The 21,630-nt window shown below is 39.4% G+C and overlaps 1 protein-coding gene across 16 annotated transcripts in view; it reads left to right on the top strand.

The window, feature by feature from the left end:
• Window positions 1-8,546: 8,546 nt before the first annotated feature.
• LOC126295436 (uncharacterized) overlaps window positions 8,547-21,630 on the top strand; it is a 220,171-nt gene continuing 207,087 nt past the window's right edge. For 6 of the 16 annotated variants that reach the window (XM_049987937.1, XM_049987929.1, XM_049987933.1 and 3 more), the window contains exons 1-2: window positions 8,568-8,932; window positions 15,825-15,917. In XM_049987937.1, coding sequence (XP_049843894.1) covers window positions 15,891-15,917 — 27 coding nt within the window. In that variant the 5' untranslated portion in view covers window positions 8,568-8,932; window positions 15,825-15,890. Of the gene's footprint in view, window positions 8,933-8,974; window positions 9,457-10,519; window positions 10,610-11,913; window positions 15,740-15,824; window positions 15,918-21,630 lie in introns of those variants that run through there. The other 10 variants (XM_049987935.1, XM_049987934.1, XM_049987928.1 and 7 more) reach the window with 5 other exon arrangements.

Here is a 21,630-nt window from a genome sequence, read left to right as displayed (position 1 = left end):
CGCACATCAACTAAGCGATGATACGGGACAACTGCTTTACCGGCGCATTTAACTTGGACAGCACTGGCCGGTCAGCTGCAATGACGTGGCCAGCTGCAGTTCACACCTAAAAAAAGACGAACACAGGAGCAATACAGCTTCGAATGTCATTTAATTTTTAAGCAGAAAGAAATAATAACTGCAAATCTCCCACAATACTCCTTAGACGACTAGATGAAAACCGCAACACGTTATCGTTTTAGCTAACGTACTATTGTAATTAAAAACAAGAATGAGGAAAATTCCTGACTTAACCACAGGGTAATTTTTCTGCATGGTTCAAATGGCTCTGAGCACTATGCGACTTAACTTCTGAGGTCATCAGTCGCCTAGAACTTAGAACTAATTAAACCTAACTAACCTAAGGACATCACACACATCCATGCCGGAGGCAGGATTCGAACCTGCGACCGTAGCGGTCGCTCGGCTCCAGACTGCAGCGCCTAGAACCGCACGGCCACTCCGGCCGGCAATTTTTCTGCATAAGCTGTGTGTAACGTAAGAGAGTATTTTCGATTTCACCATTTAGTTAAATATTGCAGCCACTGAAGGTATTACTTACAGTCCGTCGTTTGGTAATCTCTTAGCTCCTTCCTTATCCGAATCCGAGAAACACGTTTCAGTTCAGGAAGTGTCATCTGCTACGTTGATAACGAGCCTATCAAAATCACAATCCACGAAACTAACCAGGCGCAGCATTTTCTCATTTTCTTTTATGACGAGCCGCTCTACATCCCGCCATCGTTAGGCAGCGACGTGTGAAAAAACTGCGTGCGTTATTTCCAGTAAGTCTGGCAGCTTAACAGTCTTGTTACTTGTCGGGTCAAATCCCACAGCTTGGTTTCAGATCAGTTCTGTTGGGTGTAAAAATGCAGCATGTGTATGAAGTGCTCCATGCCGTGGAAATGATTGTTTTTCATGTTTCTACGACACTTATCTACCTCTATGATATAAAGCGATGGACATAGTCCAGATAAAGCGGATTTGGTTTTTTTTTATTTTTGCCTTAAAAAATTAAATTGTTTTGTTTTCTTAATTTAAACAACTTTGATGAACTGTCTTTCATAAAACATTGATAATAAAGAATTTGTATTTGAAATGGAAACAGGAGTTTCGGATCTAATATATAATTAGAAACAAGAAGATGTGCATTATTCATAAAAAATGATGATGAGTTTTATAATTACGAGATGTAGGTATTTCAAACTGAACGAGAAAAAAATTATAGCGGGAAGATTTGAACCATTTGGTTCACATACCATTTCGCTATCAACTGCGCTACACGTTCGAGGTGAGTATATTTATCAACTGCAACATATACAGCATTGGGAAAACTTCAAAGCCGATTATCTCCGTAAATTTATGAAAAACATTGAGACTACGGAACAGGAAGCAGCCTCTGCCATTTTTATAATTGCATTAACATTGCGACAATCAGGGCACAACGTTGCACATGCTGTAACTGTATACGATTTTTGAAATAAAAACTACGTAGTTAAAGCGTGATTAAGAAAAACGTCGATGGCCGCGAATACAGTTGAATATTCTAAAGTTTCATTTAACGTAACTCAGTAATAAGATATCGACTGCGTAAGTAGGAGCTACTTCCAAGAGCGTAACAACACCAGTGTCGTGTGCTACGGCTTCTGGCCAGTCAGCGCGCTTGTGTTTGTTTACATCAGGTTTATCCTTATGAGGAACGGATTATAATATTGGTGCCATGAGCAGCCTTTACATACGACAATAATTTATTTGGGATTTGTGAAAGATCATTTAACAACACACACGTTGCATACACAGCACTGAACTAACACCACTACAAACAGAAGTCAGCGTAACATGTACAGTTACTACACACTAAGCTTCATACGATGTTGTGTGTAACCTCATTTTTGAAGACTGAAATTCATCATTGCAGCTGGTTGGCAATAGTCATAAATATAACAATGTAACGCAGGGGCATCCAAGCTTTTAGCTGTTTAGGGCTACAATGGAAGAGAAAGAGTATTTTTGGGTTGCACATAACATACTTAACACTAACCACGGAGGGAAAAAGAGAGAAACGCTGTCGACCATGACAGAATTGCATCGTGTGGTAGGATTTTCAAACTGTTGTCTGTCATAACTTCAAACAACTTGAATTTTACGGATTTTTTTTTTTTTTTTTACCTGTTATGTGATAGATGCTCACTTTTTAGGTGATACGTACTTTGGCGTGCATGAACCCCTGATGTAATGCAATATAGAGGCGTAGCACACTGGCTAGCGTATAACATTGAAACATAGAAGGCTATAAAACTTCCTGGCAGATTAAAACTGTGTGCCCGACCGAGACTCGAACTCGGGACCTTTGCCTTTCGCGGGCAAGTGCTCTACCAACTGAGCTACCGAAGCACGACTCACGGCCGGTACTCACAGCTTTACTTCTGCCAGTATCCGTCTCCTACCTTCCAAACTTTACAGAAGCTCTCCTGCGAAACTTGCAGAACTAGCACTCCTGAAAGAAAGGATATTGCGGAGACTTGGCTTAACCACAGCCTGGGGGATGTTTCCAGAATGAGATTTTCACTCTGCAGCGGAGTGTGCGCTGATATGAAACTTCCTGGCAGATTAAAACTGTGTGTCCGACCGAGACTCGAACTCGGTAGCTCATATTGTAGAGCACTTGCCCGCGAAAGGCGAAGGTCCCGAGTTCGAGTCTCGGTCGGGCACACAGTTTTAATCTGCCAGGAAGTTTCATATCAGCGCACACTCCGCTGCAGAGTGAAAATCTCATTATAGAAGGCTATAGTTTGAGTGTCATCACGTGCAGTGAAACTTTAATTATTTGTAAATTCAACAAAAAGACACTGATTACTATTTTTATTCAATCAATTGGTTTACACGTTACTTCTTATTTTTAATATTTTGCGGCATCATTTTCATTATCGTATTCACGTTTTTATGTTCTCTAATTTTTTCCTATCGTTCATTTTTCGCTCGGAATCTGCTTGTGCCGCCTATAATCTGCAACCGAGTGCCAATCAGGACTACTCCTGTGTTGGTAACGCGGCATCGCGTGTGGCCACTGTGAGCAAAGTTTGAGGTACCCAACGGCAGCAAGAAATTACAGGTTGCTTTTAGCGCTTTATGTTTGATCGTAGAAGTTAACTTTAATCATTGTGAATGAAGCTAGACCTATTTTAGTTCTGCCGCAGATGGTCGACTGCCATTTTCTCGGACACTGCACATCACGAGGTTGTGGTTAGATTATGACGTGACTTTAAATTTAGGGTTGCAAAACGTGTTGTCTGCCACAGTTCCGTCATTGGTCACTTAACGTCAGCTGTCGACAAAGCGTATCAAATTTCCGTCATATCACGCGAAAAATCCACGGTGAGTATTCGAGATGGGCACAAGAATTCTGTCCGCGGCTTCTCCTGCAGCTCAACTCACGTGATTGTGGAACGGCGCCTTTTACTGTACACAGCGCTTAACGTGTTACGACTGTTATTATTTCGCTGCTACACGTAGATCACCTTCAGAAGAACAGTGAAACTTTGCAAAAGCGTGTTACACACATCTTAAAAATTTCATGCCTCGAACTGAAGTCGGTTTAAAGGTGTGTCAGAGTAATGGTATTGTGCTTTTTCGTCACAGTATCGTAGCTCAGAGTCCACTTTCTTCACGTTTTCTCAGTAAAAGGATAAGAAGTGACAGCCAACAACTTTTTTTTTACTTTTTCTATTGTACTTACCAACACTGGCGAACCTCTGTTCTAATTAACCCTTAACTCACGACTTAGGGTGACCATATTTTCTTCGTACAAAATCTTATCCAAAAAGTGGGACAATTTTTATTTCTCGTTAAAAATCTCTTTTAATGCTAACATTTCTTCTTCCTCTGCAAATATAGCCTTCACTAATATTTGTGTGTGTGTGTGTGTGTGTGTGTGTGTGTGGGTACAAAACCAAACAAAGAATGGAAAGACTGGAAAGAAGTACATTTCAAGTTTTCAGAAATTTACTTATTAAGAAATGTAACATTTATAACACAGAATGTAGAAAGACATACAGTAACAATCACTACAAAAAAGTTCTTAGCGAACACAAGGAATTTATGGTTTTGTGGATTCCACACTGCAGTGATATTTCTTCGAAGATGAAATTTCATTCAGCAAATCAGGATTGCCTAATGGGTATGAATAGAAGTCAGTGTAACTGTATTTACTGAAGTTTAAACAGGTCAGTAAAATACACTTAACGCTTCTCTCATCTGTCCACTGTGACGATAGTAAGCTGAAAACATTTGCAATGTGGGCAGGGAGTGAAAAGAAGTACTGCGCTATATTAAGCGATTCTCTGAACTGTTCATTACACTGGCAAGATATGAAAAACGTACACCATTTTTCATGTGCCATCAACTGATTCCGTTGTTCACTGTCTGTTTCCACTTGTTTTACAAATGACTGTATATGAACTATTTCATCAAATAAGAGGCTGTCATTTACTAGAATGCCCTTTTCATTTAGCCACATTAAAGTATTTTCAACTACTGACTATTGTGGTGGTTCTGTGAGCATCATCCATGAGAATACAGAAAACTCAGCTATTTCCTGTAACCATGAGGATAAATAGTCTACTGAAGCATCATAAAACGTTGATACTGCTATGTAAAATTTCTTAACAGACTGGTCATCACAATCATTCAGCAGTTTTTTTTTACACTTAATGGTACAAAATGTTCATGTTTCCTTGAATTTAGACTTGTCAAAGCTTTATTTAAGACTGCTAATACTTCACATATGGAATTATTCTGTTTCTCAATGCTCTCAATGGATTGTTGGAAAACACTCATTTGTGAATGTACAAAAAGTAAACAACATTCATTTATAGGATCACTGAAAAAACTCGTTTTAAGATTGCAGGGCACTTTGAGTTAGACTGTGACAAAAAGTAATGTTTCAAAGGTTCATACATTTTCAAGATCCTTTCTATGGCTGGCAACAATGAAAGCCACCTTGTTTTGGAGAAGGAAAGTAAATTTTTGTTAGTGACACCAACAAATTCACAGAATTCAGTGAATTCTGCAACACGAATAGAAAAAAAATATGAAAATGGTTGTACAACTTCATGACAATGCACTCAATGCCAACAGGTAAAACATCACTAGCACTTTAAAGTGTCTTATGAACAATATGTGCTGGACAACCTATGCCAACAATGTTAGAGTTTTTTAATTTTTCTTTCCGATGTGTGAGAACATGATTACCCTCTTTCTTCATTAACTCCCCAAAATTACAGTTAGTACTGTCTGCACCAAGTGCAACACACTTTGCGATGATACTGAAGGACTGTATAACATGAGAAAGATAATTGGAAATTGTTTCGGACTTTTCGTTCTGCAATTCATCAAGATTAAGCAATTTCGTCTGCAGTCCACCCTCACTTACAGAAAAATATCGAACTATCACTGGAAAAATTTTCTGATGCCCATGGTTGCTAGCATCAGTAGACATTGAGAAGTATTTTGTACTGTTTACAGCAGCTATTACCTGTTTTTGGGAATGCGGAGCTATAACATTGTTGAAAATTGCTTCACACTTTATTCTTCCACACGAAACATTTTCTGCCATCTTAGAATCAGGGAACTTTTTTTTTGTTTAGTTGAACACTGCAGTCATTAGAACGATAGCTTTGGTGGCGTTTAACAACATGAAATGACAGGGTTCCTTCTGCTGCAGCTACGTTTTTCTGTTCCTGTGTATTTGAAGTTACAAAATATCTCGTCATTTTTTGCGAGGAACCTGCCGATCGAAGATTCTTCCTGTGTTTCTCTGATTCCATATGATGCTTGAGATCTGCAGCACCACCGTGAGACACGAATACAGCACTGTTACATACGTTAAATTTTGCTGAACAGTGATTGTCTGTAGCAGTGAAGCAAGTAAATTTCCTCTGAAGTTCTTCCGAAAACTTTGATTTTCGTTTCGGCATCGCCACGACGTGCTAGCAAGCAAAAGCAAAGAAAATAAGAGTACGCAACAATTATAGTGCTTAAGCTGTACATTATCATGGGGTACCAACGTACGGAATGTCAGTTTCAATTGGTGGTTTATAAAATCGACACTCAGAAAATATTTTAATCACTTTGTAAATGTCTGAAAATAATCCTTGAAAATCGGGACAAATTGCTTGTTTTTTTTTTTTTTAAAAAAAAAAAGTCGGGACAAATTTTCGAGCCTCAAAAAGCGGGACAATTCCGATTAATCGGGACGTATGGTCACCCTACTCAAGAGGTGCAGTCTCTCAGACCTCGCGAAAATTTTCGAGCCCACTCTCCAAGGCCAGTTGTGGTGTAATGCTTCTGTACTCCCCGTAACCTCTTTAAATTGCCAGGCCTACGATGTTTCGCTGTCGCCTACTGTGTTTAATGTTGGCACGTGTTATTGACAGGTGTTGGTGTCTCCTAGACCGCGCCTCATGGAATACGTACCTGTTTTCTTCATTACGGCTACCGTATAGCTCAAAATGTGTTGACACGAATGTGTCATTTTTAGCTTTACCGAGTTTGATGAAAATGTTAGTCGGTCTATGGAGGAAGGTGTCAGTGATATAGATCAAGAAATAACGAAAAAGACGACGATTTTACACTAGACAGTGATCACAGTCCTGCTCTTGAACAAGAATATCATTCAGAGGAAGAACTCCAGGAAAGATGTGATGGGAATCTGTCCGTGTTTTCAATGAAACACTTAAGTGTTTGTTAAAATCGAAAGTGTTCTGAGTGGTGATAAAAATGTAGTTCCCAGCAATGAATGTCAGTTTGACAGAATTTCTTTTTGTGCCTGACGGGTGGAATTTTTATGCGCAGATTTAAACCCTGGAATTTAATTTTATTTGGAAACATATTATCTACAGATGTCGTATAATTTTTCAGAATGTAAAATTCAGTACTCTAACAGTCGATTTATGTGTACTATTTAAAAGAACCACACAAAATTATGTGCTATTGTGTGATAAATAATAAAATGCTGCAAGCTTTGTTTAGTGCAATAAAATAAATTAGAAGCATGTAAACAACACTTAAATAATTGTAAAAGTAAATGTTGTATAGCATATATTAAAATTTTTTCATTTGTGTGTACATCTACCAATTTCCGTCGAGTGATTCCTTCATGCTGCATCGTCTATTTTTCCTAGTGTACTTTCCATTCTTATGCCGCTCCTCATTCCACATATAAAGTTTACTCTTCTATGCAGTGTGTGGTAGGTCGTGCATGACATTGATGCCGTGTTACGTGGGGGCCTATCGAAAGGTTCACATTTAATATTTATACTAAAAAGTCCCGTCTTCTACCCCTAGAAAGGTCAATCGAATCTGCCAATAGCATCATCGGATTTGGTATAAAGGGGCATGTAGTCAGCACACGGATTAGTTGATCTCGGAACAACAGCAAAACTGTCGACTGTCATCTACAATGCAGAATCCAAATCTGTGAGGTCGGTACAGCGGAATTTCGACACCTGTATGGCAGAACACCACAGGCAAAATAAGCGTAACGAAATGATCAAAACCCGGAAAAGGACTGGTAGTGTCGTTATGGTTCTATAACCATGGCTGCCTCGCTTTACCCATGTCACGCCATTAGATTTCTTTTGTCTGGTTACGTTTAGGGTCGCGTGTACACGGCCCAAGTCAATGACATTACTACCCACTGTGCTCGAATCAATCAGGCAGTGAGAACTATTGATACTACAAAGCTGACCAGTACATGGGCAAAAGTCGATTATCGCTTTGATCTTTCGCAGAGCGTCAAATGGGGCATTCTGGCATAACCTAAGGGAACCTAAAACAGAAATATGAGAAATTGAGTCCTAAAACAGTAATATCAGAAATTGAGTCCGCCTTTGCATTATATTATTGTAAGGGAACCTAGCGGTGTGTTAAAACGATTTACAACAAATCACGATGCTCAATCTCTAATAGTATCGAAGTTATAATTTTTTGAAATGATAGCGGAACTTTGTGGACACACTATCGATTAAAACTATTTACAGTCCTCAGAACATGACTAAGAAAATATATAATAAATTAGAGGTGAGGAACTATTATGGCGTGGAGTTAGGTTTGCTGAAAAGAAAGTTATATGCCAACCTAGTGCAAAAATGTTATTATTCAGTAACAGAAGTTTTAAATGACCATTATTAGTTAGTATTTTAGAGTACTGTAATGTAATAAACTTGTACCGATTGTTGTAAATTATGATTAAAGTGTTTTTGACGCTTTGTATGTGTCTCAGTTATATACTTATAATGACGTGTCTCTTGCACATTGAATCCTTGATTTATGAGTGTACTCATTGCGATGGTAAAACTATGATACCGATGCATCCAAATGGACAGCGAATAGTGGCGTCAAGGGTTTCATCCGGTTTGTTTTTTTTTGTTTTGTTTTTGGAAGACACTGCCGCCAGGCGGCACAGAATCCACTGTGTAGTTAATAGAACTTCCGACGTAGCGCCACCGTCGCAGTAATCCGTACACAAGTCGTAAAGATTGGTTGCCATCAGACTGTCGCAAATGTTTTTCTTCTGCTTCTCCCGCTTCGCCATATCAGTGGCCTTAGAGCCGGCGGAAATACCGTAGTTTGTTTATCTTGCGGGAAAATAGTTCACTTACAGAAAACGTGTCGGGAGACGTGGTATTTCAATCTAGTCGTCTTAGTGAAATTAATGTGATACCAGGAGCCGGGAGTTTGCGAACAATGTACAAGTAAACAAATGTCTCTGGGTTTATTTGTGTATATCGTGTTTGAGAGTGTTTTTCTTTGTTGTATTGCAATTTTGCGGACCATTTTTGTATCTGAAAGGCTTTTTGAAGCACACAGGATGTAAAGACGTGTTGCAGAACAGGTAATTCTTCACCTACAAAAAACCAAATTGGCGGTGAATAGTTTGTTGCAGTTGTATTAATTTTGTCGTGTAGACTCCGGTTACCGGTTTTAAGATATTAATAGAAAATAAACATTACAATCGACGCGAACGACGTAAAAACGGCATGGTTCTCAAAATGAACAAATTGTGATAGTAATCAGTGCATGCGCATCTAGTTATGGACGCGATATTGCAAATGGACTCGCCTATAATACAGGAAAGTCAGCAGCGCACTGAGGCGTGGCCATTATCTGACATCGCAGGTGCCACTCGATCGTTATCAGTATCGACTCTGAATGAAAACAATGGATGATAGAATTCAGTACTACGATTGCATTATAACATGGAATTGGCCGTGTTGTAGATCCTGACAACAATGACGTTCTTTTCTTTGTTTTATTGGTCACGGATGGAGGGTCTGACTGTACATTGTCGTGCAATACGCCTATTTGTGAATTCTGTTTAAAGTGAGAGTAGACATATCAGAAGAGCGCTTAGTTTGTGTATGTAATAAGATTTACGTTTCTCTTAAAATATGTTTCATATATGAAATTCCGTCCAGACTTGGATAATTTAAACATACTTTAATTTGAGAATATCGAATCAGAAAAAACGCGCAGAAAGACGCACAAACGTTGCTACACACATAATGAAATTGGTATACGTAATAAACTGCTGTCTTTGTCATGGTATGTTTATTCCTTCGTGGACATGTTGAAATTAAGCCGCAGTTATTTAAGTGGGTGTAATCTACCCGGTTTCTGTTAAACTGAGTACATAGTTAGCGTTTAAATAGCAGCGCAGGTTTTCAGTTCACTTATCGTTTCCTCGTTTATGCGGACTTACCATTTGTTAACGAACATTAAAACTAGTGCTGTCCTTATCTGGCAGCTAGTACAATAGGGGGTTGAAATATGTATTCGGCCATCCTAATCTAAGTTTTCTGTAGTTTACGTAGTAGAAAATACTGGAATGATTTGCAAACACGACAGGTCATTCAAAATTTGTTCTCACTGCCGGTGTCTTTACGAAATAAATAGCTTACATACGATTTAGAAAAGCAGGTTTCGAGTAGTATCAGCATGTATATTTTAACAACTCAACTGTAATAAAAAACGGTGCATAAATTTTCTTAAAACCGCACAATTTTCGGAGTGAAATTTTACTAAAATTGAATGATGAATTTAATCTACAGAGTAAAAATTTTCAGTTTCGCATTACTGAGCATAGTTTTTTTTTTTTTTTAATCATTTAATGTGTTGGGAAGCGAATGCTACCGTCTTCACAGCGATAATATTAAAGCTCGCACTGTTACTGACAAACATTTTGTTTTTTACATTGTATACTTCCCCTGTTGTATTATGGAATTTTAGTTTGCGACAGTGCATCTAAAGTAAATAAAAGTACTTATTCTGGAGAAGCGAAAAACGGTACTACTGTGTAAAGTGGTACGCTAACTGTACTTGATACAGAAGACGTTTTAAAGAACTTGGAATTACTCCTCTTCTCAGTACATTTACTCCATAATGGTTTTCGTTACTGATGGTAAAATAAATTTGAGCGGTTTACACAGTCACAATACAAAAAACAAGAAACCGAACTTTCGTGTAAACTTTGCCTCCTTGTCTACAGTGCAGAATGGAGCTAAGTAATCTGGTAGGAACATATTCAGCAAGATCCCACGCAGCATAAACCAAGAGTTTAAAATCAACCACCAATTGAAAAGAAAATTAAAACTTACCCCATTAGCCACTCTTTCAACAAATAATATATATTCACGGGACTGAAAATTTGTTAAGCTAACTACTTTGGTGAATAAATAAATATCTGTAGCAATGTTTGTTGTATAGCTGCATAAGAAGTAGTAATGTACTGGAAGTATGGTTCATTCTGTTATTTGTTTTATTTTATTGCGAGTTCCGTTGATCCTGATAGCAACGGAGTTGTAAGGATGTGGATTAAATCAGTATGTTTACAGTGTAACAATAAATCAGCACACAATATGATTTATACATACTAGACTCATAGTTACATAGGACACTAGAAGAATTAAAAATATATTACATACATCAGAATTGGTACTTATATGTACACATTCAGATTAACAACATAAAACTATATGAGCAACAATATAATATTACAGCAACAAATAGTTTACATTTGTGCTTACGTTGCATGGCTTACTCAGTTGTATAATAAAAACATGCTCGTATGCACTAAAAAATTCACTAACTGAATAGAATGACTTTTGTATTAGGTATTCGTTCAGTTTGCTCTTGAATTTTGGTGTTTCAGGTGCAAGACTTTTGATGACACTGGGTAGAGCATTGTAAATTTTGATTCCTGTATAACTTTCTCCTTCCTGTACAAGGATATAGTTAATAATAATAATAATAATAATAATAATAATAGCTTTATTCAACATCGAATGGTATACTGCACATGTACAAAGAAACAGTAATGATTAAAGTTATTTATACAATTCACAAGACACAATTTTGAATACGTCATTAATTTACAACAACATTACAATAAGATGTTTACTGATTTCTATTCACATAATTTCATGAAGCATTTGTTGTTCTTCACATAAGTATAGTACTCTTCTAATGGGTAGAATGGGTGTTTTACTAAAAATTTCTTAAGCTGACATTTCAGTTTAATTGTAGGAAGACCCATGACTGCATTGGGCAGTGCATTAGCTAATTTTGTACCTGCGTACTGAGGCCCCTTTTCGTAAAGTGCTGTTCTGTGGCTGCCTATGTAAAATTATTCTTTATCTCTAGTATTGTACTGGTGGAAATCTGAATAAGTGTTTGGGCGCAGTCTTTTCACAAGCAATATGGCTTTTAGAATGTATGTGTTTATAACAGTTCACACCTCTGTTTTCTGGAAACAAGTTGTGACAAGATTCCCTATATTTCGCTCCACACCCTTTTTTTTTTTTTTTTTTTTTTAAGAATGAGTAGCTTGTCTAGATTAGCTTTCAAACTACTTTTGTTAAACTCCATCAAACATGTTTTACTGGTGGTTACATTTAAGTGGCTTTCATTAAAAAACTGAACAATTTCTTTCATTACATTATTATACTTGGCCTCTAGTTCATTACATGATTCATTTTTACACACAATGGACATGCCATTGGCATAGAGAACAATTTTGGAATTTATAGTACAGTATCTAATATCATTTATATAGATCAAGAACAGAAGGGGGTCCAACACCGAGCCCTGGGGCACGCCATACTTTATGCAAGTGATCTATGATTTGTAGACACCACTTTCTGTTCCAGTTTGACTTGTTACTATGAATTTCCTCTTTTCACCTTGTGTTTTGACCATGTTATTCACTATTGGTTTTTATTAATGAAACATCGTAAATACCTGTAGTTTCCTAGACAGATTCCTGCACGAGTGCCTTGGAAGCACACCTAATGATGTGTAGTTCTCTTGTGAGCAATAAAAAGTTTTTTTTTTTTGCCAAGGGCTGGATGCCCCAAAAGATGTTTCTGTAAGACAAAAGGGCATGGAAATATCCGAAATTGGCAGCTCTTGTGGCCTCCTCATGTGTGTTTGATGCAATTGTGATCAAGGCAAATGTTGCAGAATGTAGCCTTTTTTTCTAGATTGAGGATATGGTTGGACCAATTTAGTTTGCAATCTATGTACACACCCAGAAACTTAGCTGAGTTTACTTGCTTTATTTGTTGTCCATTACATTCTATATTTATATCTGCCAGTTCTTTATGTGCCATGTGAAACTGTACATAATGAGTTTTAGTTATATTCAGAGAGAGTCCATTACAGTTAAATCATGTCAGAATTTCATCAAATGCATTGTTCTCAGATGTTTCCCAGTTGCTCCCTGTTGCTTTGTCAACTAGAATAGAAGTATTATCAACGAATAGGGTGAACTTGCTCACTGACGTGGTGCAGTGTGGGATACAGTAAGGGTCTCAGTACTGTGCCTTGAGGCACTACAGTGTTGACAGTGCCCCACTTGGATAAAGCTGGGATTTCAATACTGTCAGTAGTTATTACCCTTTGTTTCCCATTTGTAATGTCAGATTTAATCCATGTCCCCATTATTCCATCTAAGATGTAAGAAAATATTTTATGTGAAAAATACCATTGTACTCAAGTAAAATTTGAGATATGAATAGCAAATAAACTAGGGAGGCATCTATGATGTCTCATTCCACATCTACGAAGTTTCACTTGTTTAATGGGATTTACGGAACATGATAAATTAGGCAAGAGACAGTAGAAATACATTGTTCTTTTCTGAGACCTGTTTATATTACATATAACTTACGGCTTTGTTTACGCACTGACATGTAAAATTTGATTGTATTTAAAACACAACAACCAGTCTTTGTGTGCTGTCTTCATTGCACTATTCAGTTACTTCATGAGACACGATCGGCTCTGCGTACAATTCATAAAAACTGATGTACGCACAGTACAGAAATGCTGCCTATCGCCCCTGAAAGGTATTGAAATGAATCCGGTATTTTTCTGTGCAGGCTGTTACTTTTTTAAACTTTTCAGTTAAAGTGTGAGACTGGACGACTCCAATTTCTTGATGTTGTGACAAGACTGATCTGTAATGTAGCCCGAGGTCTAGGTTAGGTTGAAAGGTGATAATTTGGTTGTGAATTGACAAAGGTAACAAATTTGAGAGCAGAATAAAGGTTGTGGTAACAGATGGACCTTTAGTGTAGTCTAATTTTTACATTTGTGTGATGTTTAATGCACCTTTTTGCTTTAAAAATTAAAAGTGCAAAGTAAGTTAAAAAGTGCAGCGTTGTATTATGGACAAGTCTCCAATGGGTATTTTTCCGCATATTATTTAGATAGTTTTTTCGTTCAGAAAATGTAAATCAGCACGGCCGGGTAGAGCAGTGGCCGGGTAGAGCAAACTCCAGCCTCCCAGTGTCTCAACAGTTGCCCCGTTTCAGTCGTACAGTCGCTACGGCACAATGTCCTTCGATGGGGACGCGGTGTCGTCCGTGTTGCAACACACACTGGTGAATCCGGAACCGTGAACGTGCTGCAGTGCCCTTTACCTGAGCTGACTCCAGGTCGATAAGTGTGCCACTATTCCCGTGCTTGCCTTAATGTCCTCCTGGCAGTCATCTTGTAAAACTGAGGCAGCATCCCCCTGTCACGAGTGAGATGTTAAAACTTGGGAAGATAATGAGACATAACTGTTATGCGCCATAGGTCTCGGGGGCACTATTTTCTTGCAAAAGCTTTACAGTACTGTAATGCGAGAGGGTGTCGTTATCGCCCGTTCACAATTGCCGTTACTCAGAATCTGGTCCGGCTGTTGCTGATCTCCAACCGACGGAGTGGAATGACGTAGGATGCTGCAGGGAATCCGTTACTCGTTCTCGGACAGTGGGCACAGATGTAAAGAGATTGTGATATGCTCGGTGTACGGTACGACGATTCTTCCCTGTGGTGGGCAGAGGTGTTCCACCGGAACCTTGGCGACAGGTATATCTTCTCTCTGTTTCCCACACAGCCTGACAGTGGGCCGTAGTCCATCTGAATGCCCCACAAATCTGGATATTGCACGATTCGACCGACCGGATGAAACCGTGTCAGGTGCTGATAATGCTTTTCACACAAGTATGCAGCATCTCTGTATCTTCCACCTCGATCACAGAATGCCTGACATTACTTCGCTGGCTCGATGTCGGTGCTGTCCGTGGTCCTGGTATACCCTACTGGGCATAGCAATCACTGAATGTGAACAGTGCTAATGCATCCTGGTGGCCGTTTTACCGGTCACAGAAAGTTGCAGCTCTAATCGTTACATGCGTACCAGTGGTGTGTACACGTATGAAGTTACTGTACATTCCCGACACATTGTCGGTGGAATGGTAACCGATCCCCTACTGAAAAAGTGGACGTTTGTGTCTACGGTCGTAATTTATTTATTTTGCCCGGTGGCTACCGGTTTTGTTGCACGGTACTGTCCTCGGTCCATCCTGTGATAAAAAATCCGATTAGGCCTACTTACTCAGTAGAGAGAAATTTACAAAAATATTTGTGACAGCAAATATGTTACGTAATGAACCTTAAAATGCATTGCTAGCATCTTAGGTACCCCTGACATGGAGTTGTCACACTTTCCACGTAGGTGTGCCGAGTATTAAAAGATACAGCCAGTTTTAAGCTTTAAATATATGTAAATTGTAGCCACTAGTGATAAGAGTGCCGCAACAGAATTGCAGATATGTTTATCTGAGTTTACATTTTTATTGTTACATACAGTTTAGTTCTTAATTTCAAATTAACTCTGTATTTAGGGGCACTCTTATTGCTGCTAGTTGCAATTTACATATATTTAAAGCCCAACACTGACAAAATCTTTTAGTGCTTAATGCACATACTTGGAAAGTAAGTGTGATGCATGTCAGGGGTAAGGTGTCACCTATGCATTTTAAGTTTCACTGTGTATGATGTGTTTGTTGGAATTAAGGATAGTATATTTGTAAATTGCTCTTGTACTACAGTTCTGAGTATGTAACTGAATTTTTTTGAACATAGCATGGCCTGAGAATGGTACTATGTACTGAAACCAGTAGCCACTGGGCAAAATATATAAACTGGAACTGTACACACAAGCATGTAGGGTACTTTTTCATGTCTTCTGGGTGGGGTGATTCACTTTTATTGTTGGACAGTGTGCTAGTCCCACGAGGTATGTGGCAGAACTTCTTTAGTGTCTAACAAAGTAGGAGAGAGCTACTGGTGAGATGGAAGTGTTGGCCAGGTAGTTGGTTTGATACTATCATTGTTCATGAATGATTTGTAACCAAGTTTGAATTTTGGTCCCAAGTTGAGTTATTGTGTTTCAGGGGTCTGGCCCCTGAATTTTATCTGTACAAGAGGTATACTGCTGTCAACTGGGGAGGGGGAAGGAAATGCTTCGTGTAGTTCCGGAGGCTGAGGTAAGCTATAATCAGTTTTCTCTATAATACTTGTCTCTATAGTGTGTTTTAATACTTTTTATCACTACTTATCGAATGTCGCTACAGGCAGGTACAGTACTTGATAGTGTTTGCAATGTAACGTACTGTTGCAAATTTCATAAAATATGTCAGTTCGCAAGCAATTTCTAGAGTACTCCTAGCAACCTGCAATTCCAATAAGTAATTTTTTCTGGTGAATTGTTCCATATGTTAGCAATTTTTTAAAAATATTTGTCACATACATGTGAATTGTTGGTTGTGATGTGCAAAGGTAATGCAACAAGTAAAATGTTTGAATTGTCTTGGAAATTGTATAAGTGGCTTAGACGTTCAAGTTGTAAATAAAAAACTTTAAAAATTATGTTTTATATGTAGGGTACAAAAGATTTTATTGTTTTAATGGCTTCATTTGTGGCCCAATATGACTATCCTAGGTTTTCCCCCTCGGCGAAGTTGAGGAAAAGTGGTGGGGGGCAAAAATGTACCCGAAAAAGGGGTATTTTTTAGGTTTTGTGATTATATCTCGTAAATGACTCACAATTTCAAAAACATAGTGGAATTAAAAATTGGAGGGCATGAAATTCTGTATTGAATGAGACCGTCCGCATATTTTTTGGACCACCCATTTCCATACTATAGTTCAATTCTCTTATCTTGGCGGTTCACCCATGCCGGCCCAGACGCGGGAGATTGCTGCGTTGCCAGTTGCACACCCCAAGCAAACTTACGTTTAGGGGGGAGCGTGCAGTTTATGAAGTAAATCCACCATGGCCGCACTAACCCTTTCGCTGCTACAGAGATGTGCTCCCCACATTCCGTGCTGTGCACGATTTTGTCATCACTGCACTGCTCGCCTGTGCAGACGGATGGTGTTCGACTGCTTTGACACACATCTTCTTGACTGTTACCTTCCCGCCATAAATGACTTAATTTTGTTTCGATGCTCAACACAGTTGTTGTGCAGCATTAAATGTAGTAAACCACTGCACATAATTTTTAAGAGTTTGCAGAGGTAAAAGTCCATAGCGTATACTTTCCATACGGTTGATTTCAGTTGCCACTAGAAATTTCAAAAAATTACAGTCAAACGAATAAAATTCATGAAGTAAGACACTTTGATATTGTTTTTAAATAAAGAAAATGTTAAGCATAGAACAGGGTTTGAACTTGGAACCTTTCACTTACCAGCCCAACACTTTAACCATTATGCTAGCGCAGCTCAATATTTAACATAGTTCCTGGAGGACTTTAACCTAGGACGCAAAATACCGACAAACACTTTTGGTATGACTATGAATTACTCACGTTTCGTCGAAGTACAATAGAAAATAAACAATTACCGCTGTTCTTTATTACGAAAAAGCAGTTAGTGAGAATGATACAAACACCTTTCCTTGCTATCGTCTGAATTAGGAGGCTTATTGCTTGTTTGGTTTAATTAATTAATAGAATATGAAACAATTGGTATAAAGAATGCTTTTTCCAAACTTTCTATAAAAGAAATTCCGCTATCAAGACATTGCTTTCGTTTGGTTACTTTAAATAGACTGAAGGTTTCTAAAACTGAAGACACTCGTCGCTGCTCTGTACTGCAGCCGAGCTCTGGCAACGTTTTTCTCTGTTCATTGGCTGACTGTGTTTTGTGACGTCAGATGCGCAGAACAAATGTAAACTCGGCCGCCATCATAAATGACGCGCACTTATAGTGCTCTTCAAAATTGGACCAATTTTACATGTTCATGAAAAATTTTAGTTTTAACCTCTGTTTTATGGTAATAACGTTGAAACTAACCCACCAATAAAGTGGTTCATACAAGTGATATGTAGGAATAAATTCTGTGTTTGATGAGACCAAAAGTGAAATGGACCACCCGTTCCTGTACACCTAAGTTTGTACTTTCATTGCTATGCATGTAAGGTTCTTCACATTTACAAATCTAGGTTTCTAGATCAATTTTATGCAAATAACTCAAAAATAACATTATCATGAGTAAAGATTGAAAAAAAAAATTAAAAACTATTCAAAGTCAGATTCTGACCATTCCAACTGTTATTACAGTGACGCAGCAGATTGCAGAGTTTTGTGGGGTATCACTCACTACCTCAGAGCAGCATTTTGCGGTGAGGGATGCTAGAGTTCAGCATGACAATGCAGACCTTCAGAAATTCATTGAGTCGTTTCAATACCATGATCCTTTTCCTGTTACTAAATTTGTTATGTCCATCAGCACAGGAATCATCAGAGATGACTCAGTCAACTGTCACAGAACCCTGAAACCATATTCTACCGGGTAGCACTTCTCAAGAAATCTGTCAAACAGCTTAAAGAATCCAGAATGAGATTTTCACTCTGCAGAGGAGTGTGCGCTGATATGAAAGTTCCTGGCAGATTAAAACTGTGTGCCCGACCGAGACTCGAACTCGGGACCTTTTGCCTTTCGCAGGCAAGTGCTCTACCAGCTGAGCTACCCAAGCACGACTCACCCCTGTCCTCACAGCTTTACTTCTGTCAGTACCTCGTCTCCTACCTTCCAAACTTTACAGACGCTCTCCTGCGAACCTTGCAGAACTAGCACTCCTGAAGGAAATGATACTGCAGAGACATGGCTTAGCCACAGCCTGGTATAGCACTTGCCCGCGAAAGGCAAAGGTCCCGAGTTCAAGTCTCTGTCCGGCACACAGTTTTTTTAATCTGCCAGGAAGCTTCAGCTTAAAGAATTCTTCCGATATGAGCTGGCACCCTATCCTCTCTCTCTCTCTCTCTCTCTCTGTCTCTCTCTGTTCGGTGCATCTGGGATGAGGAAGACTCCCAAGTCAGTGTTATATGACTTGTTCACACCACTGAATGGTGATGTAAACCTGGAAGAAGCTGCATTTATCATCAATGGTGGATTTCTTTTCCATGCTGTATGGAAGAGTGGTGAAACATTCCAGTTAATGCTAACCAAATACATTGAATATTTAAAAAGACACTACAACAGAAGTGTGACAAGTGTGGTGTTCGATGGCTACCCAGAAGACCTGCGCACCGAGAGCATCAAATACGCTCAGCGCCTCCACCGAAGCAAAAGACACACTACTCCTGAGGTCATCTTTACCAAGTTAATGATGGTGACTCTGACTCGGAAGCAATTCCTTTCCAATGACAGAAATAAAGCAAGTCTCATTAGCTTGCTTATTTCGAGGCTTGGCGAAGGCTCCTCAGTAAAGCAAGCTAATGAAGACGCAGACCACCTAATTGTTGCCACAGTGCTTGAGGTATCACAGGAACATGAGAAGGTTGTGGGTGAGGATACGGACCTTCTCATTGTGGTCAATGGCCTAGCCACACCGTCAGCGAATATATATTTCTTGGAACCTGGAAGGGGAAAGACCTCATCAAAAGTATTTGGTTCCAGCAGTTTCAAACTGGCAAACAACATCGGAAGGCCACTCATATTTCTCCACGCCATAAGTGGATGTGACACAACTTCAGCACTCTTCGTCAGGGCAAGAAGAAGGTGGTCAATCTTCTGGACAGAAATAAATGTCATCTGGAAGATATCAAACCTTTCTTAGAGCGTGACACTTAAGCTGAAGCTATTGTTGAAGCTGGCCTCCGATTTTTAACAATCCTCTATGGAGGTACGGCAGGAGACACTTTAGACAAATAGCGATTCTACCTGTTTTCCAAATTCCAGATTCACCCTATCATCCCTACCACCAACATTAGAAGCAGTTCGCCAGCTTTGCCTGAGGACCTACTTACAAGCACAAATGTGGATAGGACACCAGATGGATCCGCTCCTCTGGGGATGGCAGGCTTCAGAGTTTGGTCTTGGCTCCGTTCCTACCTCCAAAGAACCAGATCCGCAGTCTCTTCTCTCAACAGTTTGCTGCAAATGCAACAAGGGCTGTGCAGGTAGTTGTGCATGTCGGAAGGCTGGTATTAATTTGTGTCAATTGCAAGGGGGACTCGTGCACTAACTCCCTACAACCAGATGAAACTGACGAACCAGATGTTGACGAAGACCTGGACTGTATATATGAGGTGATGAAAATTACTGACTTTGAGGAGCCGAGTGACCGGGCGTCGGACTCGGAAATTACAGACTTTGAGGAGCCGAGTGGTGCAGTGACAGTCAAACGTCGACGCGTGTGAACTTTGTGTACATACCTACTTTTACCCTCTTCATCTCACACATTTATGTAAAATTTTGTAATTTCAAAATATAATAACCACTACCCCCCCATGAACCATGGACCTTGCCGTTGGTGGGGAGGCTTGCGTGCCTCAGCGATACAGATGGCCGTACCGTAGGTGCAACCACAACGGAGGGGTATCTGTTGAGAGGCCAGACAAACGTGTGGTTCCTGAAGAGGGGCAGCAGCCTTTTCAGTAGTTGCAGGGGCAACAGTCTGGATGATTGACTGATCTGGCCTTGCAACATTAACCAAAACGGCCTTGCTGTGCTGGTACTGCGAACGGCTGAAAGCAAGGGGAAACTACAGCCGTAATTTTTCCCGAGGACATGCAGCTTTACTGTATGATTAAATGATGATGGCATCCTCTTGGGTAAAATATTCCGGAGGTAAAATAGTCCCCCATTCCAATCTCCGGGCGGGGACTACTCAGGAGGATGTCGTTATCAGGAGAAAGAAAACTGGCGTTCTACGGTTCGGAGCGTGGAATGTCAGATCCCTTAATCGGGTAGGTAGGTTAGAAAATTTAAAAAGGGAAATGGGTAGGTTAAAGTTAGATATAGTGGGAATTAGTGAAGTTCGGTGGCAGGAGGAACAAGAGTTCTGGTCAGGTGACTACAGGGTTATAAACACAAAATCAAATAGGGGTAATGCAGGAGTAGGTTTAATAATCAATAGGAAAATAGGAATGCGGGTAAGCTACTACAAACAACATAGTGAACGCATTATTGTGGCCAAGATAGATACGAAGCCCACACCTACTACAGTAGTACAAGTTTATATGCCAACTAGCTCTGCAGATGACGCAGAAATTGAAGAAATGTATGATCAAATAAAAGAAATTATTCAGATAGTGAAGGGTGACGAAAATTTAATAGTCATGGGTGACTGGAATTCGGTAGTAGGAAAAGGGAGAGAAGGAAACGTAGTAGGTGAATATGGACTGGGGCAAAGAAATGAAAGAGGAAGCCACCTGGTAGAATTTTGTACAGAGCACAACTAAATCATAGGTAACACTTGGTTTAAGAATCATGAAAGAAGGTTGTATACGTGGAAGAACCCTGGAGATACTAAAAGGTATCAGATAGATTATATAATGGTAAGACAGAGATTTAGGAACCAGGTTTTAAGTTGTAAGACATTTCCAGGGGCAGATGTGGACTCTTACCACAATCTATTGGTTATGACCTGTAGATTAAAACTGAAGAAACTGCAAAAATGTGGGAAATTAAGGAGATGGGACCTGGATAAACTGAAAGAACCAGAGGTTGTACAGAGTTTCAGAGAGAGCATAAGGGAACAATTGACAGGAATAGGGGAAAGAAATACAGTAGAAGAAGAATGGGTAGCTCTGAGGGATGTAGTAGTGAAGGCAGCAGAGGATAAAGTAGGTACAAAGACGAGGGCTGCTAGAAATCCTTGGGTAACAGAAGAAATATTGAATTTAATTGATGAAAGGAGAAAATATAAAAATGCAGTAAATGAAGCAGGCAAAAAGGAATACAAACGT

The sequence above is a fragment of the Schistocerca gregaria genome, chromosome 11 (assembly GCF_023897955.1).
Source record: "Schistocerca gregaria isolate iqSchGreg1 chromosome 11, iqSchGreg1.2, whole genome shotgun sequence".
NCBI lineage: Eukaryota > Metazoa > Arthropoda > Insecta > Orthoptera > Acrididae > Schistocerca > Schistocerca gregaria.
Note: the sequence above shows the minus strand (reverse complement) of the source record. Positions and strands in the feature narration are given on the sequence as shown.